The 26,561-nt window shown below is 40.4% G+C and overlaps 1 protein-coding gene across 2 annotated transcripts in view; it reads right to left on the bottom strand.

Moving 5' to 3' along the window:
• ATG4A (autophagy related 4A cysteine peptidase) overlaps positions 1-26,561 on the bottom strand; it is a 69,769-nt gene that overhangs the window by 25,050 nt on the left and 18,158 nt on the right. For both annotated transcript variants that reach the window (XM_007463665.1, XM_007463666.1), the window contains exon 2: positions 2,560-2,670. In XM_007463665.1, the coding sequence (XP_007463727.1) occupies positions 2,560-2,670 (111 nt within the window). The remainder of the gene's footprint in view (positions 1-2,559; positions 2,671-26,561) is intronic.

Below are 26,561 nucleotides of genomic sequence, written 5' to 3'. Positions count from 1 at the left end.
AAAAAAAAAAAAAAAAAAAAAAAAAAAAAAAAAAAAATGGATGCATAACATCACAAATGCTTTTGTATATTTTTTTCCAAAGCATGCTTTCTTGTATTTTATGGCATAAATTTACTTCGATGGCCACAAATCTGGCATCCACATGTCATCTGTACTTAGATGTGGTTCTGTCTTTCTTAGTCTTCTCTCTCCCCCTTCTCAACAACACATCTATATTTGTATTCTATAGAGAACTTATAGCCATTGCACTTTAAAAGAAGAAAAGGAAGTTCAATTTTAGCCAATAGTCTTTATTTTTTCTCCTGCCTTTCCTTTGAACAAATCAGAAAGTTGAGCTGGTCTGGATTTTCCTTCCCCTTCATGTTGCCGGTGCCTAGCACATTATGGGAAGCAGACGTAAAATGGTTAAGAGCAAGACTTCTGGAGCCATATTCTGCCTGGGTTTGAACCCTGACTCTACTACTTACCAACTGTGTGGGCTTGTCACTTAACCTCTCTAAGCTTCAGTTTCCTCATCTGTAAAATGGGGAGAATGATCGTACCTACTTCATAGACTTATGAGTATTCAACAAGATAACACTACATGGAAAGTAGTAGCTTACATGGTACAGTATGCAGTAAGACTGAGGTAAATGTTAGCGGTTATTATATTCCCTCCTCTCAAATGCTCATGCCACTCACTCCTTCCTCTGATATTCTCTATGTCTTCCAGCTTGCCTATATGCTAGAAAGTCTGGGGAAAAGTTGTATAGACATTTTAATAATAATTTCACCTTGAAAGGCCTTTTCCAGCCTAACGTTTGAAAATGGGCATATCTGAGGACATGGAAGCAACCTAAGTGTCCATCAACAGATGAAATGGATAAAGAAGATGTGGCACATGTATACAATGGAATATTACTCAGCCATAAAAAGAAACGAAACTGAGTTATTTATAGTGAGGTGGATGGACCTAGAGACTGTCATACAGAGTGAAGTAAGTCAGAAAGAGAAAAACAAATACCGTACGCTAACACATAATTATGGAATCTTAAAAAGAAATGGTTCTGAAGAACCTAGGGGCAGGACAGGAATAAAGACGCAGACATAGAGAACGTACTTGAGGACACGGGGAGGGGGAAGGGTAAGCTGGGACAAAGTGAGAGAGTGGCATGGACATATATACACTACCAAATGTAAAATAGATAGCTAGTGGGAAGCAGCCACACGGCACAGGGAGATCAGCTCGGTGCTTTGTGTCCACCTAGAGGGGTGGGATAGGGAGGGTGGGAGGGAGACACAAGTGGGAGGAGATATGGGGATGTATGTATATTTATAGCTGATTCACTGTGTTATAAAGCAGAAACTAACACACCATTGTAAAGCAATTATACTCCAATAAAGATGTTAAAAAAAAAAAAGAAAATGGGCATATTTGGCAACTTGGGGATCCCTGTTGTCATGGAATGCTGAACTAGAAGAGATCATCTCCAGTCCCCCTCCAGTTAATTACTGGTGAAAGGAGTTAAGATGTGGAAAGAGAAAGTGAATAATCCAAGGTAGAAGAGCCTGAATACAAAAGGTCTCCTAATTGCTAGCACTAGGTGCTCTCTTCTATTCAGGATTCTCCAATCAAAAGGATGAAGCCAGACTCAGATGGAGTTAAGAGATGCTAACTTCCTCTCCTGCCTTTTTTTTTTTTTTTAATTTTTAATTTTTTGGCCATGCCGCGTGGCACGTGGGATCCTAGTCCCCCAGCCAGGGATTGAACCCACGCCCCCTGCATTGGAAGCGCAGAGTCTTAACCACTGAGCTGCCAGGGAAGTCCCCCCTCCTGCCTTTTGATCAGCTTCTTCTGTCCCTCCCGCCATGCTAGGGCCTCCAAAGAGGATCTCTCCTCAGATACAAAAATCAGAGCTGCCTCTCTCCAAGTTCAGGCTTTATCTATGTGCTGGGTTGTTAGCAGTTTCAGGTGAAAAGGGCTTTCCCAATCTATAAGAGAGTAAGGGTAAAGAAGAAAAATCCAAGCCTCCTTTCCATCTAGTTGCAGTGGGTAAAAGTTCTATACATAATCAGAATAAACTGAGACAGTGCTGCAGTCAGCAAAAGCTCTAAAACTATAAGACTTCTCAGTGTCTGATATTGTTTCTGACTTCCCTTGGGTGGCAGTGTTTTTCATCTAGATAGAAAAGGACATGGGAGGAATGAGAAGTATGTAGCCCAGTCATCAAAGACTAGATACTGGTTAGTGATACCAGGAGCAGGTCCATGTTTTTTGAAACCCGGGGCTTATAGAATCTGGGGGTTCTCCTTTAAGGAAAAGAACAAAAATACATGACTTTTTCAAATCGTACAAATACCAATGACCATGTGAACACACTGCTAGGGCCTCTCAGGGCCTTAGAAGGGACCTTGCATGCAAGCAAGGGGCCTGAGGCTTAAAACTCCTCTGGTTGTCAGGTAAATCCGCCTAGGAGTAGCATTAACCCTTATCAACCCAAGGAGGTAAACAGGATAGGACCTCAACCTTGGGCACCCACCTCATTTGGGTTCTCACAGTCCAATGCTACCAAACCTTACCGGTTTTAAGAAGATGCTGTTTCCCCAAGATCCATACCAGCTCATCTGTATCTGGAAATTCTTCTAGGTAGTCAGCGAAAATAGTAACCTGGTTTTCATACTTGGATAAAACTGAAAGAAAAAGAAAGAAACTTAGGCAAAATTTAATACAGAGGACTTGCTTCTGTGGTTTACTGATTATTACCTTTGTCCTGAAGGTAAAAGGTGGCTGGCTAGAATTTAATGGAAGCAAATCCTTTTCCTTGAGGAACAAAGACACTCACAAGGCCTGAAAATCCTTTAGTAGAGGGATTTCCTCTTGACCACCTATTTCGACCTTCCCTTTCTCATGGTCCCATGTGGCACCATCTCTGAATAATTTTTTGGTCACAGCTATGTCAAACTTTTTTTTTCCCAATGGGGCTTTCTTTGTAAATAGTCACTTTCCAGCTTCTCCTAGTGTGACTGTAGCAGGTGGCACAATAATACCTGCATACCTAACCCCTGTCCACATCACAGGGAATATTGTGAGGTTTCTAGCAGCCAGTGGCTTAGAAGGGGGTTATGATAAGCCTGAAAGACTATACAACTGTGAAAACGTAATATTTTAGCTGGAAGACCAGATGTTTTAACAGTACTTTCATTTACCATTTTATTCACTTATAAATTCTGCAAAGAAGAATCTTGAAGCTGCCGATAAATGTAACTTGTTCTTGGGATTCACAAGTGACTCTCTCTCAAGAGAAAGCAACTGAACAAAATGCAATTAAATCTCATAAGTTCACAGGCCACAGTCTCAGAACTTATGGCCATGTAATGCGAGATATGTTAATATTCACTTTTGTACCACCTGCGGAGAAAGGGTCTGCTAAGAGTCGAGACTGATTTATGAAGGGGTCTTATTGCAAAAGTTCCCTTTAAGTAATTTTCTGAGAGAAAGAATATTGTAGGTAAATAAGTTTCCAAGCCAGCCCAGAAAAATCTACCTTAACCTGTAACCAGAAAAATCAAATTGCTAGTATATATCATATTTTATGGTGTGATTTCAATGACAAATCATATTTCAAGTTCAAAGCTGAGACAACTCAACACACACCTTCTCTTCTAAGCTCTGGGAGGCTCCCAGCCCCTATGGGGAGGGAAGCTCAGACAGAGTAGGGGCCATTTTGTGCAGATACAAGTAGCTGCAGGGACTCTCCCAGACCAGTCCCTAAGAGCACCAGGGGAATAGTTTCCTATAAAAAATGGCATTGTGGGATGTGTTTAAGCTCACTTGAAAGGACAAATTGCTTTCTTTTGGCTTTGTTTTCTAAGGCATGCTGTTTTCATAGAAATAAATGTTCTTAAGTATAACTGAGTCTTATCTGATCATGAAAACAGGTTACGTGGTTGGAGGCTGATGTTATACTCTGTATAATTTGTATAAACTGAAGTTATAATTTGTTTGAAGTTAAAATTTTAGAAACACAGCTACCCAGGGATACTGCCTTTCTTGAAACACATTCCAGAAGTCCAGTCTTTCAGGGATTTAGGTAGCCTTTCTCCTCAAGATGTTTCAATCATTAGGGCTACAGCCTTGGCAGTACTTCAAACCTAAAGAAGTTAGAAGTGAGACAGCCATTTCATTCCCCAGTGAAAACTCATCACTGCCCAATCTGCCAGGGAGCTTGTGCCGTCTTAGCCTTTCTGCCACTGGCCTCAGCCCCTGGCCCATGCCCAGGAAACAGCAGGCTAAAAATGATCATCCAGGTCAGGCCATCCCCAGGAGGTGGTAGACTGAGGTGGCATAAATCACACTGTGTACCTCCCCACCTTACTCTACACCCCTCACAGGCAAGAGAAGTCAGCTTAAAATGAACATCCAGTGTAGCATAGAAAAGAGAAAAAAGAAGTCAGGAAATAAGTAGCTTGCGAGGAGTGTGGGAAAGGGGCAACCTCTCTGGCATTCCCCTGGTAGGGATGAGGAAGGGTGGCACTGGATGAATGTACAGCATGTATGCATATAAGCCTTGGGTCTTTTTTTAGTACTGGCTGAAAAAATAAACATTTTTCCATCGCCAACCCTGTCTCAGTGAGTCACTGCCCAGCTATCTGGTCCCTTAAAGCCTGTGGGAACTGCACTGCTTCCTCTGAGATGGCTCTGACCAAAATGGTAGCCAAAGAATTTTCCTCTTGCTCTTCCACACCACCCGCCAAGGCCAGCAGAAAGGGCATTACAGTCTCTATTCTGCCTAATTCTCCTCTTAGAAAACAGACTCCCAGAATGCAGTGTGTCAGGCCATAGCCAGCCTGAGTTGAAAGCTACATGGATGAAACAAATGAAAAGCCAGAACAGAAGATGAGATTAACGGAAGCAAAGAGCAGTAACACGGGGAGAGTATATAAATGGGAGTCCGGGGAGGAGAGAGGAATTGGTCTTCCACAAGAAGACCTCCAAGAGATGAAGAAGCCAGCTGGGATGTGGCTGAGGCGCAGAAGTGAAATGGCATTTCCAAACAAATCACTTCTCACTAATGGCAATCCTTTGGAAAAAAATTTTCGAAAACTACTTTTGTCTTGCCTTAAACTTAACACACAAGACATCAGCCCCATATGAGTTCCTTGCCCTTTCAGCCTGTTTATAAAGACATAGAACTGTACAGGCAGAGCTACAAATACTGCAGCTTGGTGGACCAAGAATTAGCTTCTACAAGGTCCGATGGACAACAGGCTTCACTCTGTTCCATTCTACTTTAATAATTATTGCACCAAAGTCTCTGCTGGGTTAGCTTAGTAGTCAACTAATAATTGATAAAAAGGTTTCCATAAACTCCTGGAACCAAAAAGTCTCCCAGTCTTGGCCAAGTGGCTCTGTGTACATGTTGGGGCATGCCTTCAACAGTCAGCCAGGCAGTTGATTAACTCTGCCCTAGTTTTCCCTTTCTGCTTGTACAGAACTCGAGGATAGCCAGAGTGAGAGCTGAGGGCCTTCTCAGGTCTTTCCTGAGCATGCACACAGCCTTGGGAATGCACATAGCCCTGAACATGCATGTGGTCCTCCCATATTCCCAGGAATATGCCTGAACTTTTCAAAGCCCCAATGGATATATTATTCCTTAGCTTTACCATTTAAACTTTTTGGTTATCTACTCCTCAAACAGCTGTGAAGTTAATCAATTGCCTCTAATAATTTTCCAAAAAAGCCCTGGCAGGGAAGGCTTTCTGTACCTCCAAGTCAGGACAAATAAATACAAGTCTTGTAAGTGGGGTCTTCCGGAGAATTGTCAGACAGATCAAATAATGACAATTCTCTAGAAATGAGGCTTGACAGGAGCTCCAACCGTGTTCTGCGTCCTCCAGGGGCTACCAGGTTGCTGGCTTTCCCTATGGTTGCAGGCTGTGGATTCTCAAGGCTACTGCAGAGCTGGAGAGCAAAGGATGGGCATAGCGCAAGTGAAAACGCCACAAAGCTTACTATTCTTACAAAAATGAAGCCGTTTTTCATGAATAAATACTCCCCAGATTGGTGCAAGCCTTTGGTTAATTTCCAGAGTGCTGCAAAAGTTGATTCTGATCATTTTTGCCAATTCTTGTCATTTCTATTATGGGTAGAATTTTCAGAAGTCCTCATTCTGCCATTTTCGCTGATAACTTACTTTAATAATTTGCTTTCCAGGGAGCTTCCCTGGTGGTGCAGTTGTTGAGTGTCCACCTGCCGAAGCAAGGGACACGGGCTCGTGCCCCGGTCCAGGAAGATACCACATGCCACGGAGCGGCTGGGCCCGTGAGCCATGGCCGCTGAGCCTGCGCATCTGGAGCCTGTGCTCCGAAATGGGAGAGGCCACAACAGTGAGAGGCCCGCGTACCGCAAATAAATAAATAAATAAATAAATAAATAAATAAATAAATAATTTGCTTTCCAGTGATTGACTATATTTCTAAGGATTATTTTTTAAACTGCAAGTAAATGAAGAAAAAATCATTTTAAACAACAGATTTTCTGATAGGGCTTAACAAAACTTGTACATCAAGGCTCCCAGATTCTGTGGGGTTTGTGCCCCACAAACAACACAATCACTCTAAAATGAAATCAAAAGGTCACAGAATCTCAGGGCCAGAAAAAGCCTGAGACACCACATCATATCTTCCTTGTAGATCACCCTATTCTAAAAGTACTCCAGGATACCGCTGCTTCCAAAACTGGCTTCTCAGCGATACATTGTTTGAATTTTTAAAAAACTGAGGTATAGTTGACATACAATATTATTTAAGTTTCAGGTGTACAACACAGTGATTCACAATTTTTAAAGGTTATATTCCATTTATAGTTATTATAAAATGTTGGCTATGTTCCCTGTTTTGTATTATATGTACTTGTAGCTTATATTTTATACATAGTAGTTTGTGCCTCTTAATCCCCGACCCTTATCTTGCCCTTCCCTACTAGTAACCACTAGCTTGTTCTCTATATCTGTCAGTCCATTTCCTTTTTGTTATATTCACTAGTTTAATACATACACATTTAACATACTGTCAGGTCACAGATTCAAAAACATAAGAAAATGTTCACGTCAGACAGGTATGGTAAGGGCTGAATATACATTAATGTACTCATTCCATAAATTTTTACAGAGTACCTACTATGTGCTAAGCACAGAGAATAAGACATCACTGAGATGTAGCCTCCATCCTCCAAAACCTTTTAATCTAGTAGAGAGGATAGGCCTGGAAACAACTAACAACAATAAGTCCTATAAGAAAGGAAAGTGAGAGAGAAGAGATCAAGATGGTGGAGTAAGAAGACACGGACCCCACCTCCCCCAACAAAAGCATCAAAAATACATCTACATGTGGAATAATTCTCACTACAACTAACTGGAGGGACTTCCCTGGTGGCGCAGTGGTTAAGAATCCACTTGCCAATGCAGGGGACATGGGTTCGAGCCCTGGTCCGGGAAGATCCCACATGCCATGGAGCAACTAAGCCCATGTGCCACAACTACTGAGCCTGCACTCTAGAGCCCGTGAGCCACAACTACTGAAGCCCACGTGCCACAACTACTGAAGCCTGTGCGCCAAGAGCCCACGCTCTGCAACAAGAGAAGCCACCGCAATGAGAAGCCCATGAACCACAAGGAAGAGTAGCCCCCGCTCACGGCAACCAGAGAAAGCCCGCATGCAGCAACGAAGACCCAACGTAGCCAAAAATTAAAAATAAATTAATTAATTAAAATAAAAAAGAAAAGAATCCATCTGCCAATGCAGAGGACACGGGTTCGAGCCCTGGTCCGGGAAGATCCCACATGCTGAGAAGCAACTAAGTCCCTGTGCCACGACTTATAAGCCTGCGCTCTAGAGCCCGAGAGCCACAACTACTGAAGCCCACGCCCCTAGAGCCCGTGTTCCGCAAGAGAAGCCACCACAACGAGAAGCCCACGCACCACAACGAAAAGTAGCCCCCTCTCGCCACAACTAGAGAAAGCCCCCACGCAGAAACAAAGACCTAACGCAGCCAAAAATAATTAATTAATTTTTAAAAAACCCTGGAAACTGGCAGAAGCACTCCTGTAAAACCAAGACTGTAAGGACGATCCACACATAATCCAGTAGGAAGGGAAGAAAAGTGATCAGGTTGAGACCCGTGCCCCTGGGAGGGGAATGAGACGAAAAGGGAGGTCGCATGGGTGGACACCCACCCTGGGGAGTGATCAGGTTGAGCCACAGACTGGGTGTCCCAGAGCTGGGGTTCTTTGTGGAGGAGACAAGTCCCCTCGGCTGGTTGGAGGACAACTAGACAAACAAGACTGGACTCCACTTGTGAGGAGTACATGCACGTTGGCTGTCCCCGAGGCAGGGCAGAGAGAGATCTGCTCTGAGGCGGCTGGGTTTCCCATGACCAGCTAGCCATGCACCTCAGCCCGAAGAACCGAGCAATGCTTCCGTCCCACTCATTCCATGTCACAGCACGCCAATTGGATCTGGGGTAGCCACGACCAGAGAAAAGACTTGACCATGGGATGCAGAGGTGACTGAGTCATGGGGTGGAGCCTGGGTGGGGGCGGCAGTGGCCACTGTTGACACTTACTCAAGCAGCATCCCAGAAGCCACCCAGATCTCTGATGGCAGCCACCCCACCACAGCTCACTCCCCCACCCCAATACACACAGAGTGACCACAAGGGCCCTGCCTGCCCTGCGGAGCAGTTCTACGACAGGGTGGGAGCAGCTGAGGCTGGGGACAGTGGCCAGCTGTGAGAGACAAAGGGGAACTGCCCCTAAGGCAGGGCAGAGAGAGTTCTGCCCTAGCAGCTGCTGGGTTTCCCGTGACTGCCTTGCCGTGCCCGCCAGCCCAAGCTCAGTGAATACTCTAGCTCCGCTCAACCCATGCCATAGCACTGACTGGATCTGGGGTGCCCATGACAGAGGAAAAGACTCAACTATGGGACACAGAGGTGACCCAGTCCCAGAGTGGAGCTACTCTTAGCTCTTACTCAAGCAGTGCCTCAGAAGCCCCCCAGATCTCTGACGGTGGCCGCTGTACCACAGCTAACCTCCCAATATACATGGAGAGTTCACACAGGCACCGTCTTTCCTGTAGGGCAGTTCCACAACAGGGCAGGGGTGGCAGAGGCTGTGAGGAACAAAGGGGATCTGCACCTGAGGCTATGTGGAGCCACAGACACCTATACAGGCAGTCCATTAGACCTCTGTCAGCACATGGCCCCGCTTGCTTCAGCACTCCCCTCCTCTGGGGCAAAGGTCCTGGTGTGGGGAGAGGGAAAAATACACACTTAAAGGGAACAGAGTTAGCTCAGGCCCCACCCCCAAGAGGGTGGTGACAGCCACTGAGCAGAGAGGAAGTCCCACCTCACACCCACCTCCAGCTCTAGTCCTTATATCTCCAGCCACACCAGCTACAAAGGTGATAGCTGCCAGCACACCCTGAGGAAAGATGTGACTTGCATTCACATCAAATCCAGCTCTCCCACCAAAGGCATCCAGCATACACCGTCTGTATAGAGATGGTCCAACAGAAAAATAAACCTTCAGGACTGCAATAGATAACTGTTTCACCTGAATCACAGAGGCAAGAAAGTTAAGCGAAATGAAAAGGCAGAATAACTACTCTTAATTGAAAGAGCAAGAGAAAGCCCCTAAAAAATAAATAATGAAACAGAAATAAACGATTTGCCACATAAAGAATTCAAAACATTGGTAATAAAAATGTTAACTGAATTAGGGAAAAGAATTGATCTAAACAGTGACCATTTCAACAAGGAACTAGAAAATATTAAAAAAAACCCAATCAGAAATGAATAATTCAACAGCTGAAATAAAAAACATACTAGAAGGAATGAATAGCAGACAAAGTAATACAGAGGAACACATAAGTGATCTAGAAGACAGAATAATGGAAACCACACAATCAGAACAGCAGAAAGAAAAACAAATTTTTTAAAATTAAAGCAATTGAAGAGATCTCTGGGACAACATTAAGCATCCAAACATTTGCATTATATGGGTCCCAGAAGGAGAAGAGAGAGAAAAGCAGATCAAAAATGTACTTGAAGAAATTATGCCTGAAAACTCCCCAAACCTGAAGAAGGAAACAGATATCCAGGTACAGGAATCACAGAGGGCCCCAAACAAGATGAACCCAAATAGACCCACACCAAGACATAACATAACTAAAATGGCAAAAGTTATAGATAAAGAGAGAATTCTAAAGGCAGCAAGAGGAAAACAAAGAGTCATATGCAAGGGAACCCCCATAAGGCTATCAGCTATTTCTTTGCAGAAACCTTGCAGGCCAGAAGGGAGTGACATAATATATTCAAAGTGCTGAAAGGGAAAAACCTGCAACCTAGGATACTATACCCATCAAGATTATCATTTAGAAGGAGAGATAAAGAACTTCTCAGATATGCAAAAACGAAAAGAGTTCATCGATACGAAACCTACCATAAAAGAAATCTGAAGGGTCTTCTCTAAATGGAAAAGAAGTAAGAATCTATAGGAAAGGGAAATCCCACTAGGAAAGGCAAATATATAGTAAGGATTGAGGATCAAACACTTAAATAAGCCAGTATGTAGATTAAAAAACAAAAACTTGTAAAAGCAACTATAACTACAGTAAACAGTAAAGGGATAAGTTGAAGATGTAAAATATGACATCAAAAAACACAAAATGGGGCTTCCCTGGTGGCGCAGTGGTTGAGGGTCCGCCTGCCGATGCAGGGGACACGGGTTCGTGCCCTGGTCTGGGAGGATCCCACATGCTGCAATCTGCCTGCTAATGCAGAGGACACGGGTTCGAGCCCTGGTCTGGGAGGATCCCACATGCTGCAGAGCAGCTGGGCCCATGAGCCACAACTACTGGGCCTGCACGTCCGGAGCCTGTGCTCCACAGCGGGAGAGGCCACATCAGTGAGAGGCCCGCATACCGCCAAAAAAAAAAAAAAAAAAATGTAGGGCAGGGAAGTAAAAAATGTAGATCTTTTAGAATGTGTTTGAACTTAAATGACTACTACTTTAAAACAAGTAGATATAATTATAGGTCAGCATATATGAACCTCATGGTAACTACAAATCAAAAACCTACAATAAATACACAAAAACTAAAAAGAAAGGAACACACGCACACTGCTAAAGAAAATCCTCAAACCACAAGGGAAGAAGCAAAAAGAAGAAGAAATGAAAAGAGAATAACTACAAAAACAAGTGGAAAACAAGTAATAAAATAGCAATAAGTACATACTTATCAATAATTACTTTAAATGTCAATGGACTACATGCTCTGATCAAAAGACATAGGGTGGCTGATTAGATAAAAAGCAAGACCCTTCAATATGCTGCCTACAGAAGACTCACTTCAGGGATAAAGACACAGAATAAAAGTGAGGGGATGGAAAAAGATGTTTCATGCAAACAGAAACATGCAAAGAAAGCAGGGGTAGCAATACTCATATCAGACAAAATAGACTTTAAAACAAAAGCTATAACAAAAGACAAAGAAGCATATTATATAATAATAAAGGGATCAATACAAGAAGAGGATATTACATTTGTTAACATATATGTACCCAATACAGGAGCACCTAAATATATAAAGCAAAGACTAACAGACATAAAAGGAGATATTGACAAGAATAAATAATAGTAGGGGACTTTACCACCTCACATCAATGGACAGATCATCCAGGCAGAAAATCAATAAGGCAACAGCGGTCTTAAATGACAAAATAGTCCAGTTGGACTTAATAGATATCTACAGGACATTACAATAAAAAACAGCAATACACATTCTTTTCAAGTGCACACAGAATGTTCTCCAGGATAGATCACATGCTAGGCCTCAAAACAAGTCTCAACAAACTTAAGAGGAGAGAAATTATATCAAGCATTTTTTCTGACCACAACAGTATGAAACTAGAAATCAATGACAGGAAGAAAAATGGGGAAATCACAAACACATGGAAACTAAATGACATGCTACTAAAAACCCAACAGCTCAATGAAGAAATCAAAGAGGAAATCAGAAAATATCTTGAGATAAAGGAAAATGGAAAAACAACATTCCAAAATCTATGGGATGTAGCAGAAGCAGTTCAAAGAAGGAAGTTTATAGCAATACAGGCCTTCCTCAAGAAACAAGAAAAATCTCAAATAAACAACCTATCATGCCACCTAAAGGAATTAGAAAAAGAACAAACAATACAGCAGAAACTAACACACCATTGTAAAGCAATTATACTCCAATAAAGATGTTAAAAAAAGAACAAAGCCCAAAGTCAGCAGAATGAAGGAAATAATAAAGATCAGAGAGGAAATAAATAAAATAGAGATAAAAAACAATAGAAAAGATCTATGAAACCAAGAACTGTTTTTTTGAAAATATAAACAAAATTGATCAACCTTTAGCCAGGCTCACCAAGAAGAGAGAGGACCCAAATAAATATGAAATGAAAGAGGAGAAATGACATCCATACCACAGAGATACAAAAAATCATAAGAGAATACTATGAATAGTTATGTGCCAACAAATTGACAACCTAGAATAAATGGACCAATTTCAAAAAACATACAACCTGCTAAGACTGAATCAAGAAGAAACAGACAATTTGAATCCACTGATCACTAGTAGTGAAATTGAATTTGTAATTTAAAAAAAAAAAAAACACTCCCAGCAAACAAAACTACAGGACTGGATGGCTTCACGGGGAAATTCTACCAAGCATATAAAGAAGAACTGACACCCCTCCTTCTCAAGCTATTCTAAAAAATTAAGAGGATGGAACACTCCCAAATTCTTTCTACAATGCCACCATTACCCCAATACCAAAACCACAAAAAAACGCTACAAGAAAAGAAAATTACAGGCCCGTATCTTTGATGAATGTACATGCAAAAATCCTCAATAAACTATTAGCAAACTGAACCCAACAATATATAAAAAGGATCATATACCATAATCAAGTTGGATTTATTCAAGTTGGACTTATTCCAGGGACACAAAGATGGTTCAAATTTTCAAATCAATCAATGAGATACACCATATTAACAAAAGGAAGGACAAAAATCACATGATTATCTCAATAGATGCAGAAAAAGCATTTGACAAAGTTCAATATCCATTCATGATAAAAACTCTCATCAAATTAGGTATAGCAGGAACATATCTCAATGCAATAAAGGCCATTTATGACAAACCCACAGCTAACATCATATTCAACAGTAAAAAGCTAAAAGCCTTTTCTCTAAATTCAGGAACAAGACAAGAATGCCCATTCTCTCCACTATTTAACATAGTATTGGAAGTCCTAGCCACAGTAATCAGACAAGGAAAAGAAATAAAAGTATCCAAATTGGATGGAAAGAAGTAAAACTGTCACTATTTGCAGATGACATGCTACTTTATACAGAAAACCCTGAAGTCTCCACCCAAAAACTATTAGAACTAATAAATGAATTTGGCAAAGTTGCAGGATACAAGATTAATACATAGAAATCTGTTGCTTTTCTGTACACTAATAATGAACTATCAGAAAGAGAAAGTAAAACAAAAACCTCCCTTTAAAATTGCATTAAAAAGAATAAATTATCTTCAAATAAACTTAACCAAGAAGGTAAAAGACCTATACTCTGAAAGCTATAAAGCATTCTGAATGAAACTGAAGATGATACAAAGAAATGGAAAGATACACCGTGCTCTTGGATTGGAAGAATTAATATTTGTTAAAATGGCCATCCTACCCAAAGCAATCTATAGGTTTAATGCAATTCCTATCAAAATACCCATGACATATTTTTACACAGAACTGGAACAAATAAAATTCATATGGAACCACAAAAGACCATGACTTGCCAAAGCAATCTTGAGAAAAATGAACAAATCTGGAGGTATCATACTCCCTGATTTCATAATTATACTACAAAGCTATGGCAATCAAAACAGTATGGTACTGGCACAAAAACAAACATATAGATAAACAGAATAGAGAGTTCAGAAATAAACCCACGCACCTGTGGTCAATTAATCTACAACAAAGAAGGCAAGAATATACAATGGAGAAAAGACAGTCTCTTCGATAAGTGGTGCTGGGAAAACTGGACGGCTACATGTAAAACAATGAGATTAGAACATTTCCTCACATTATATACAAAAATAAACTCAAAATGGATCTAAAAAAAGATCTAAATGTAAGACCTGAAACCATAAAACTCCTAGAAGAGCTCATAGGTAGAACACTCTTTGACATAAATTTTAGCAATATTTTTATGGGTCTGTCTCCTAAGGCAAAAGAAATAAAAGCAAAAATAGACAAATGGAACCTAATTGAACTTAAATGCTTTTGTACAGCAAAGTAAATCATCCACAAAGTGAAAAGATAAACTACAAATGGGAGAAAGTATTTGCCAATGATATGACCAACAAGGGGTTGATATCCAAAATATACAAAGAGCTCATATAACTCAATATCAAAAAAATAAACAACCCAATTAAAAAATGAGCAGAAGACCTGAACAGACATTTTTCCAAAGAAGACATACAATGACTAACAGGCACATGAAAAGATGCTCAACATCACTAGTTATCAGAGAAATGCAAATCAAAGCAACAAGGAGATATGACCTCATACCTGAATGGCTATCATCAAAAAGCCTACAAATAATAAATGTTGGAGAGGATGTGAAGAAAAGGGAACCCTTGTATACTGTTGGTGGGAATGTAAATTGATGCAGCCTCTATGAAGAACAGTATGGAGGTTCCTCAATAAATTAAAAATAGAACTACCATATGATCCAGCAATTCTACTCCTGGGTATACACCTGGAAAAAACGAAAACACTAATTCAGAAAGATACATACACCCCAATGTTCATAGCAACACTGTTTACAATAGCCAAGATATGGAAGCAACCCAAGTGCCCATCAACAGATGAATGGATAAAGAAGATGTGGTATATATATATACAATGGAATATTACTCAGTCATAAAAAAGAATGAAATACTGCCATTTCCAGCAACATGGATGGACCTAGAGAATATTACCCTTAGTGAAATAAATTAGACAAATACAAATATTGTATGATATCACTTATATGTGGAATATAAAAAATAATACAAGCAAATATATATGTAAAACGGAAACAGACTTACAGATATAGAAAACAAACTAATGGTTACCAAAGGGGAGAGGGAAAGGGGGAAGAGCAAATTAGGGGTATGGGATTAAGAGATAAAAGCTACTGTGTACAAGATAGATAAGCAACAAGGATATACTGTATAACACAGGGAATTATAGCTATTGTCTTGTAATAACTTTTAACAGAGTATAATCTGTAAAAGTACTGAATCACAATGCTGTACACCTGAAACTAATGTTGTAAATCGACTATACTTCAATTTAAAAAAAGAAAGGAAGGTGATGTGGAAGGCAACAAATGATTAATCTGGGAATGAATGGATCTTCAACAACCTTGAAAAGGTGGCATCAGAGCTGAACCTTAATGGAAATAAGATATAAGTGGGATGGGGGAAGGGAGGAAACTCCTGTATGGGGGAACACCAAAAGGATCTGGCAAGCAACTGCATGTGGGATGGGTCTGGGAAGAGTGAGAAAGAGAGAAAGTCAAAACTAAGTTGCAGTTTTCAAGTGTGGGTGATGAAATGGTAGCAGAAAAACATGGTTGGGGATAGGGGGATAATAATCTTGATCCAGCCAGAACCTGCTGGAGTCATGGATTTGGTTGACAAAGGAATGAGAGGTTAAAAAAAAAAAGAGCGAAGAGAAAAAGCAACCTGCATAGGGATCATGTAGACGGGCATGGTAGATGGCAGGTTGATTAGCAGAGCCTAGGAAAACAGGAGGAATCCAGAAAAACAAAACTCAGCCTAAAATGTACCTTCATGCCCTTCCTCCTGGGTCCACTTAGTGTCCTGGTCTTCCCAGCCTCTGCTCATCTGTGCATAGGCCCTGCCCCCATCTTCATTTCTCTTCCTTCCAGTGCCCTGCTTTTCTGACAACCAAGAATTTTGAAAATAAAGAGCTGGATAACAATTCTTAGCACTGGTCTAGACCTATGCTATCCAGTACAGTAGCCACTAGCCACGTGCAGCTATCTACAATTAAATTAATTCAAATTAAATACAACCAAAACTTCAGTTAGTTGCCTTAACCACATTTCAAGCACTCAATAGCCACGTGCAGCTAGTGGCTACCATATTGGACAGCACAGCTGTAGAATAGTTCCATCATCACAGTTCTATTGGACAGTCCTATTCTAATGGCATTTCTATGATTCTGTAGGAGGTGGAGGTGGGGTGGGTTGTTAGGAGGGGTACTCCAAGTGCTTGGAAGAGAAGATGAGTTAACTTGTCTCTTTCTTAAGAGAGCCTGTATGTGAATTTCTAAGTAATTGAGGCGGCAATTATTTATTAAGTTCCGTACGTGGTTCTGTGAGGAATACAGAGGAAACATCCTTATAAACATTCACTAAATGTTAAATAAACAATCTAAGGCATCATAAAATCATAATCTAGTTAAGCATATGAGCCTTAGGTAAATGAAATAGCTAAAAATATAAGGTAATGTATATAGGCAAGTGTTCATAATAACTAAGTGCTGTCAAAATTCAGAAAAGGGGGAAGTCAGTCAGCATTGGAGTCATCAGGGAAGATTTCAAGGACGATGTAGGATTTGGACTGGTCCCTAAATTATTGCTTGGATATGGATGAGCAGAGATAAAAGGGGAGAATATTCCAAATGAGAGGAACACCTCATGTGTGTCAGAGACAGGGACAGGTTCCAGAGAACACTGAGCAAAGAGATTAGATAGGTGGCTTGGAACTGGACTGTGGAGGCTGGAAAGCCAGGCAGTATAGTCCAAAGTCTCGGTAAAGCCATTAACAGTTTTCAGAGCACTTTCACATGATCCCGTGACAGCCCCTTGGGATAGCCAGGGCAAGGATCATTACTTTCATTTTAGAGTTGAGGAACTGAGTCTCAGGTGATATGACTTGCCCAGGGTTATATAGTTAATGAACAGTATAACCAGGATTCAAACTGAGTTAATCTTACTCTCCATTCAGTATTCTTCCCACTATACCTTGCTGTTAGGATAAAAGCTAGATTTGAAGCACTGGAGAGAGGGAGACCAATGAGAAAGTTGTAATAATCCAGGCATGAAGTGTTGAAGGCCTGACCTAAGGTGGCAAGAAACCAGATGCTCTGGTTATATAATAGCCCATAAAGCAGGCTGACATTTCAGTACCCACTGTTTACAGGGGAGAGTAAGAGTAGACAGTCTGAGGTTAGAACACTATAGTTATTTTTAACTGGAAGTGATCTAAACTACCCCCAAAGGAATAAATATTAACAATATAATTCATATACTGTGTCCGGACTTTTCCAGACAGCTGTAGGCAATGTTTTGGATATGGTTCCTAAGCAAATATCACTTTATATGTCTATGCATTTTAATGAGCCATTTCTGACTTGATAGTGTTTCTTTCCTCTGTCGATTTCAATTTTCATTTCTGAAAACTAATTGGTCATATGATTTCGTACCTCATCTACATTTCCAGTGAGAAAGGACTAGTGCAAAAAGGTCAAGGAGCTACAGGCCTTGGAGTTTTTCCACCCTATTTAGTAAAACTAATTATTAGCTTAGCAATTAATTACCTAATAATGATTTACTAAGAAAACACTAAAATACACCATTGCCAGATTAATCTTAAAAGGATTTCTCTGCCCATGTCACTCAGCTGCTAAGAAATTTCCACCAGCTTCCCAGATCGCTCCAACTGATAGGAATCAAATACAAATTCATCAGCCTGGCATTTAAGGCCCTCTCCAATATGGCCACATTCTACATTTCTAATTGTTCCCCACTGCTCATTACTCCTTCATGAGATCTACTCTTTTCAGCCAATATAAACCACATGATAAACTGGAGGTTCTTTGCTCATTCATGTCCTACTTGCACATAAGTCCTACCACTAATACTACCTTCTCTATGAACCCTTCCTCCTCAATTTTCCCAGCAAGAAATACTTGCTCCTTCTTCTAAGCCTCTATATCCTTTATTTATATCTCCTTTATGGCACTGGGCACTTTTTACTTTAGATTATTGTTATTTGCAGACATGTCATCTCTCTGCTATTGGAATGAATTCCCATCTCAGCCCACGTAGTGTTCATCTCTGTATCTCCTACAGTTCTGATCATAGTGCCCTGCAGTATGGGCCAACAAATGTTTATTGAATGAATGGGCACACTGACTAAAGTCCAAAAGCTGGTTTTTATGTCCATCCACACATTAATTTAACAATCCTTTTTCTGAGGGCCTATCATATGACCAGCACTGTGCTAGGCCCTGGGGGTAGCAACATATTTTAAGCAATTTCAAGTCTAATGGGAAGATAATGGGAAGGAGAGTTCATTTTGATAGTATGGTCAGTGTCTGCACAGGGGGCTAGGGCAGAACAGCAGAGGGTTGTCTAAGCCAGCCTAGGGTACAGAGAAGGCTTTGGGAAGAAAGATGATGGCAGGACTTAGCCTTAATGGATAAATGTCAGGCAATTTGGGCGGGGGAAGGACGTTCCAGGCCGAGGAGAAACATGTACCAAAACACTGAGGGCTGAGAGACTGTGGAATAGTGATGCCACATGGAGACTGTCAAAGATTGAAGTTGATGAGGCAGGCAGGGCTGAGAGATGCTGGTCTTGGAAGCCTTGGTAAAAATTCTGGACTTAACCCAGGCTTCATGGAGCCCCTGAAGGGTTTCAAATACATCCAAGAGGAAGTCTAGGTATTCCACTATTTGCAGAAACCAAGGTGTGCAACAAGTAATTGCCTGTAATGTAGTTGTTTTTTTTTTTTTACATTCATTATCAAATTAAATTCTGTTAAGAAACAAAACAAAACAAAACAGAAATCCTCAAAAACCTGAAGTAACCATCTTTGTCAAGGAAGGATTTAAGGTGAGTCTCTGTCTTACAGCATACTCAGTGGTACAGCACAACTGGAGAAACCCTGAATCCTTTCCAGAAACAGTACTCTTCATTTGCAGCACTTTTCCAGTTTTCTCCTCTGTTTACAACCACCTCACCCACTTCCCAGACCACAGGAATTTTCCACACATCCTTTCAACATCACACTTCATTAGTAAATGTTGCTAGCAGACATATGATGTTTAAAAATTCTTTACCTCCAATGTAATGTAAAATTATACTGCCAGAGTTAAATTGTTGGATTACATAAAATTATATGTGTATCTTCACTTCCAAAACAAAAGATGTACTCCCAAGTTAATCCTAAGGCAGATTTCTGTAAAGTGAACTTGATTTTTCAATGTTATTTTATGATCATTTGAGCCACATTACCCAAGAAAAGACAATTTGACCCCATCCAGAAAAGATACAGCTTGTATTAAAATGGTTCCTCAGCCCTGATGTGCACTCTATGTATCAGACACGAGGAAAATAAATATCTATCTACCCACAAGCATGAAAGACGCAATCCTCCAACCACAACAAAAATACTCTCTAATATCTGACAGGCAGAAAATCTTGACCTGCTAAACAAAACACAGATCCATTTTTAATCCCTAAAAGTGGCTCTTCATAAAGTGGGTTTTCTTATTCTCTGCCATCAGTTCTTTCATTAATACTAACTTAAATTATTCTAAGTTAAATTAATTCAGTTGAAATGTCTTTTTATTGCACCTACCCTAGCAATTCCACTCTTAGTTTTATATCCAAGAAAAATGAGCACTCATGTCCACCAAAAGATATGGTAAAAAATGTTCACAGCAGTTTTATTCATAATAATCAAAACCTAAAAACACAAATGTCTATCAACATGGATGTTATGGACTGAATATTTGTGTCCTCCCAAAATTCATATGTTGAAGCCCTAATCCCATGTGACGGTATTTGGGATCTTCAGGAGGTAATTAGGTCATGTGGGTAGAGCCGTTATGAATGGGATTAGTGGCCTTATAAAAAGAGATACCAAAGAGATGATCTCTCTCCAGCATGTAAGGACACAGCAAGAAGGTGGCCATCTGCAATCCAGAAAGAGGGTCCTCACCAGACACCTAATCTGCTGGTTCCATGTTCTTGGGCTTCCCAGCCTCCAGAACTGTGAGAAATAAATGTTTGCTGTTTAATCCCCCTGGTCTATGGAATTTTGTTACAGCAGCCTGAATTGACTAAGACAAGGGGAATGGATAAATAAATTGTGGTGAATAACACATGGGAATGGTACACAGCTACAAAAAAGAACTAACTAATACTATACGCAAAACATGGATGGATCTCACATACCTTATGTTAAACAAAAGAAGCCAGACACAAAACAGTACATACCGTACAATTCTATTTATATAAAGTTTGAAATCAGGAAAAGCTAACCTATGATGATAGCAGTCAAAGTAGTTGTTACCCTTGGGAGAAGGTACTGACTAAGAGGAGGCAAGAGAGAAACTTCTGGGGGGTCAGAAATGTTCTGTCTTGATATGGGTGGAGGATGCACATACATAAAATTTCATTGAGCTGTACACTTAAGATTTGTGTACTTTATTGTCTGTAAGAAATACCTCAGTTCAAGAAAAAACAAAAAGGTAAGTCCCTATAGTGGATTTATTTCTGGTACAGATTGGCAATACGAATAAAAATTATGCTAACAACAAAATATTATTTTGTTATCAGGAGTAGAGATATAGTTATGAATTTATCCCTGTACACGCGCACACACACACACACACAAACACACACACATATCAAATATAAGTGCAAGTAGTCTGGGGCTTCAGATATTATTTAGATATAAGGCTAATTTATTGGATTTTTCCATTTATAGCATTCCAAAATGTTATCTATTTATACAGGATCATTTTGATTTGAAAGTCACTTCATCAGAGAAATATATTGAATTTGTTCCCCAAATCCTAATGAAAGAAAACATAGTATACTAAAGAGAACACTGGCCTATGAATTAGAAGAGCTGGGTTTTATTTCTGCTCTTTTACTAGCCAAGTTACCTTGGGCCAATCTTCAAGCAAAGATTCCCTTTCCTTATCCATAAAATGGAGATAATACTTTCCTCCCTACAAAGCTATAGTGAGGATCAAATAAGAAAATGGTTGCGAAAGTGCTTTGTAAAATTTAAAGAAGTGTTAATATCCTCAAAGCTGTGTTTAATTAGAATTTGCGCCTGGGTGTGGCCAATAGAAAATGTACTTAAATTTCAAAGCTTGTATTTCAGTTTCACATATCTTACACTTCACCAGAGTCAGGATTAGCACATACACTCAAATTCTAAGATACTTGAAAAGTTGAAATAATTCCATTATAATAAATACTAAAAATAGATATGTTCAGGGAAGTAGAGTTAATAACTGCCTTCCTTGTTTTTCCTAATTATGACTTCTAGATGTAGCTCTAGTGATGTAATATGCATTATATTCAGTTCACACTTCTAGAACTTTTTGTTTGTTTGTTTTTGTTTTTGTTTTCTTTCTGCGGTACACAGGCCTCTCACTGCTGTGGCCTCTCCCATTGTGGAGCACAGGCTCCAGATGTGCAGGCTCAGCGGCCATGGTTCACGGGCCCAGCCGCTCCGCGGCGTGTGGGACCTTCCCGGACCGGGACACGAACCCGTGTCCCCTGCATCGACAGGTGGACTCTCAACCACTGCGCCACCAGGGAAGCCCACACTTCTAGAACTTTGAACTGTGTCTGCAACACCCACGCCATAGTCCCCCTCTCCATTATGAACTTCTCAATATCTGCCCCTGAAGGCTGCTCCCATTTCTACCCTCTGCCATCCATTGTGACCACTATAAAAAGTTTTTTAAAATATTCTTCACTCTGAAATCTTTGTCAGAGCCCTGAATACTCCTAGTCAGAGAGCCCCAAATGCAAGCTCTTTTGTGTCACCTTTAGAAGTTTGTTTCTCTGATGAGAGGAAGTGATATAGGCCAGAGTAGCCTCAAAATGCTTCCTGTCACCAACTGTTCTTTCCATTGGACCCAGCAGGAAACTACTGATTGGAGAGCCATGCAGTGTGAGAGGAGCTTGACAGAAGGGAAAATTAGGGTGATTTGGCTTCAAGGACTCCAGTGGTTCCTGTTCCTGGAGATTTTTTCTTAGTTCCACAGATAAGCTCCCCAAACTACAACAAGCCTGCAGATAAACAAACAAAACAGAGTAGAGAAGGTAAATCCCGAGCCTCTCAAGATCCGTGAGAAACATTCCCTTCAGGCATTAAGTCCTAGTTAAGAAGTCTCTGTTGAGCCTAGTGAACTAGGGAATGGGGATGAATTTTACAAAAGTAGATCAAGAGCAGCCAGAAGGGTCAACTGACAAGGAACAAGACAGAAAACCATGAAAATCTAATATGGATTCACACACACACACACACACACACACACACACACACACACACACACACACACTAAATGGCCTATGACCATTTAGTGCAAGGGCAAACATTAAATCACATTTCAATAGGCCTTAGAATACCACTATATTATAACACAATACAACAACTGACAGTCATAATAATGATCCTTAACCAAAAAAGATTAAGTTATGTCTATAAACACAGTATAGGAAGTCAGAGGAGTAGACTGTTTCACTGGGGTTTTTTGTTTGTTGTAGGAGAATTCCACTCAGGGTGGTTAAAATGTTTTTTTTTTTAAAAAAACAACTCATGGTGCTTAAATTAGAGAAATCACGAGCCATTTGAAAAACCGAGTGATTAAAAATGTCTTGAGGCTTCCCCAGTGGTGCAGTGGTTAAGAATCCACCTGCCAATGCAGGGGGCATGTGTTCGAGCCCTGGTCCGGGAAGATCCCACATGCTGCTGAGCAACTAAGCCCATGCACCACAGCTACTGAGCCTGCACTCTAGAGCCCATGAGCCACAACTACTGAGACCACGTGCCACAACTACTGAAGCCCGTGTGCCTAGAGCCTGTGCTCCGCAACAAGAGAAGCCACCGCAATGAGAAGCCCACGCACCGCAACAAAGAAGAGTCCCCGCTCACCGCAACTAGGGAAAGCCCGTGCACAGGAAAGAAGACCCAATGCAGCCAAAAATAAAATAAAAATAAATAAATTTTTTAAAAATCTGAAAAAATAAATAAAAATGTCTTTTTACCAGAAAGAGCCACGTAGCAGAGGTTTTCTGAAAAAGGAGATAATAGCTTAGTCAGAGAAGGCTTCATGGAGGAGGCAGGGCTCAGTGTTGGGTTTACTTTGAAGTCTCTTTCCATTCAAAGTCTGGTTCTGCCTTTACTGATTTCCACCCTTAAGCAAACCTGCCAGGGTCTCAGGTTGAATGTCACTAAAGGAGACTAGTCCTAAGGGAAATTTAATGATAATGAATAAAGAGAAAGATGGGATGCAGACCCTGACCCCATTCTATTGTATCATAAAGGAGCTGGCTAAGGCTTCAATGCCTGAATAAGCAGAGTCTCTGGTATGGGCAGCAATTGTGCCAAGCAGCAGAGAATCTGTAGGAATGATGAATGGTACCCCATCCATAGTTCTTTACTCTGAAATTACTGGAAAAGCAAGGTATAGCAAAGAATTTTTACTTCAACTTTTATTTAGTATATAGAAGTACACCAATGGGAAACTACAAAACATTACTGAAGAAATTAAAGATGACACAAAGAAATGGAATGACATCTGTGTTCATGGGTTGAAAGACTTAATATTGTTAAGATGCCCATACAACTGAAAGCGATCTACAGATTCAATGCAATTCCTCAAAACCCAGTGGCAGTTTTTTGCAGAAATAGGTAAATTCATCCCAAAATTCACAAGGAATCTCAAGTGACCCCAAATAGCCAAAACAGTTTTGAAAGAGAAGAACAAAGTTGGAAGGCTCATACTTCCTAATTTCAGAACATGTTTCAAAGCTATGGTAATCAGAACAGTGATACTAGCATAAAGACAGACAATAAAACCAAAGGAGTCAAATTGAAATCAGGGTCTCAAAAAGGTATTTGAACATCCATGTTCATAGCAGCATGATTTTCAGTAGCCAAAAGGTAGAAGTAAATAATCTGAATGTCCATCGATGGATGACTGAATAAACAAAATGTGGTATACACATACAATGAAATATTATTCAGCCTTAAAAAGGAAGGGAATCCTGTCACATGCTACAACACGGATGAATCTTGAGAAAATTATGTTATGTTAAATGTCAATCACAGGAGAAATACTGTATCATTGCACTTATATGAGATATCTAACTAAACTAGTCAAACTCATAGAAACAGAAAGTAGAATGGTGGTTACCAGGAACTAGGGAAAAGGTAAATTGTTGTTTAATGGGTACAGAGTTTCAGATTTGCAAGATGAAAAAGTTCTAGAGATCTATTTTACAATAATGTGAATATACTTAATACTAGTGAACTGTACACTTAAAATTAGTTAAGATGGGTTTCTTTGTGTTGTTGTTATGTGCTTTATACCACAGTAAAAAAACAAAATTCCTAAAAAAAGAAGTATACCAATGCAGGTAGGGATGAGAGTGATTTTACCTATTCTTAACTAGATTTTTACTGGGAGAAAGGCTATAGCTAATACAGCATCCATGTTTTCTTTAAGTAACTACTTATATAACTTCTGCTTCTAAGAAAAGACAGAATAGATACATTTCTTTATTCTTCCCAATAAGTACAGCTAAAAACACTGGACATCATAATGTATATAATAATAAGTAACATATTAATATAATGATATAATAATATTAATATAGCACATGTATGTATGTGCATATATATATGTATATATATATGAACTTTGAAAGGTAGAGAGAAGACAGTTTGGCTAGGGATCTCAAGACACAGGCAATGACCTGGCAATGACTTCCTTGGGTTTTGTTTCTAAGTAATATACCTCCTGGACCTGGTGATAGAGAAGCCAGCAACCCAGAAATGCCAAAGGATGTAGACAAAAATGTCCTCCCAAAAGCTCTAGCCAAAGGAACAGGAAAGGGGCAGCTTACCAAGATAGAAAACTTTAAGACAATAACTGCCATACACTATCCAAGCACCAGAGAAAAACCTGTGGCCTCATCCCACACCCATCAGCAAAGACCAGGTGGGGAGCCTAGACTTCTATCTTCATCTGGCTGTAAAGAGTCACACATACCCTTCCCCCACTCCCTGAGGTGATTTCAAAAAAGGCTTAAGTGGGGATCTGGGACATTCATCCCTTCCAGGCAGTAATGAAGGCCCTAGAACATGATGGTAGAGGAGGCCAAGAGCAATAGCAAGATGTCCTTCTCTCTCTAAGCCAGGGTGGTGTCAGCAGAGGTCTAAGTGGGGAGCTTGAAATTTCACCCTTGCCCAGTAATAATGAGGGACCCCTACTCCTACCTCAGTATCAAAGGATTGTGAGTGGGAAACCCTGACTCCCACCCCTCCCTGACAGTAATGAAGCCATGCCCCCATTCTTGCACCTGAGCAGTCTCAGAGCTGACTCACTAAAAAGAAAACATTGATATAAAATCCAGGGTCTCATAATACCCCAAACGTCCAGGATACAATAGAAAATCTCTCATCATACAAAGAACCAGGGACATCTTAAGTTGAGTAAGAAAAGACAATCAACAGAAACCAACATTGAGATAACACACATACTGGAATTATCCAAGAAAGATTTTAAAGCAGCCATTATAAAAATGCTTAAACAAGAGGGAAGGAGAGGACTGGAATGTGCACCAGCATTCTGGCCCTTAGAAGGGCTGCCCAAGGGATTGGTATCTGTCTCACCAGAATTGGGGTGCTGATGGAGAGCTGGCTCACTTTGGATGCCTGGTGGTCACGGAGAACAAAAGAGAGTGGAGCAGCTTGCTCCTGTAGAACCATAGAACATGCATTGGCACAGAGGCACCAGTAGGAGCAAGGATTTACAATATCCTGAAAGAGAAACTGGCAGGCCTCTCTAATTGAGAAATTGCATGCATAGGACCAGAGAAGTCACATCCCCCTAAAAAAAGGTTTCAGAAACCCCAGAATCTCTAGCCATGCTGATTGGTGAAGGTCTTTCACTGTACCAAGCCAGTCCATGAAAAATGGGAGAAGTGGCTATGTTCTCAAATACGCAGACCCCAACACAAAGTTACATGACACACAAAGGAACAGGCAAACATGACCAAAAAAAAGAAAAAAATAAATCTCCAGAAACTGATCCTAAAGAAACAGAGATATATAAAGTATGTGACAAAGAATTCAAAATAGCCATCATGGATGATCTACAAGCTCAATAAAATGGTGTACGTACAAAATGAGAATATCAACAAAGGGACAGAAAATATTTTTAAGAGCACCAAACAGAATATTATAGCTGAAGAATATAGTAACTAAAAAATTCACTGGAAGGGTTCAACAGCAGACTAGAGTAAGCAGAATAACCAGTAAGTCAAAGACAGGTCACTTAAAATTATCCAGTCACGGCTTCCCTGGTGGCGCAGTGGTTGAGAGTCTGCCTGCCGATGCAGGGGACACGGGTTCAT

Source organism: Lipotes vexillifer, unplaced genomic scaffold, assembly GCF_000442215.2.
Source record: "Lipotes vexillifer unplaced genomic scaffold, Lipotes_vexillifer_v1.1 scaffold1267, whole genome shotgun sequence".
Lineage (NCBI taxonomy): Eukaryota > Metazoa > Chordata > Mammalia > Artiodactyla > Lipotidae > Lipotes > Lipotes vexillifer.
Note: the sequence above shows the minus strand (reverse complement) of the source record. Positions and strands in the feature narration are given on the sequence as shown.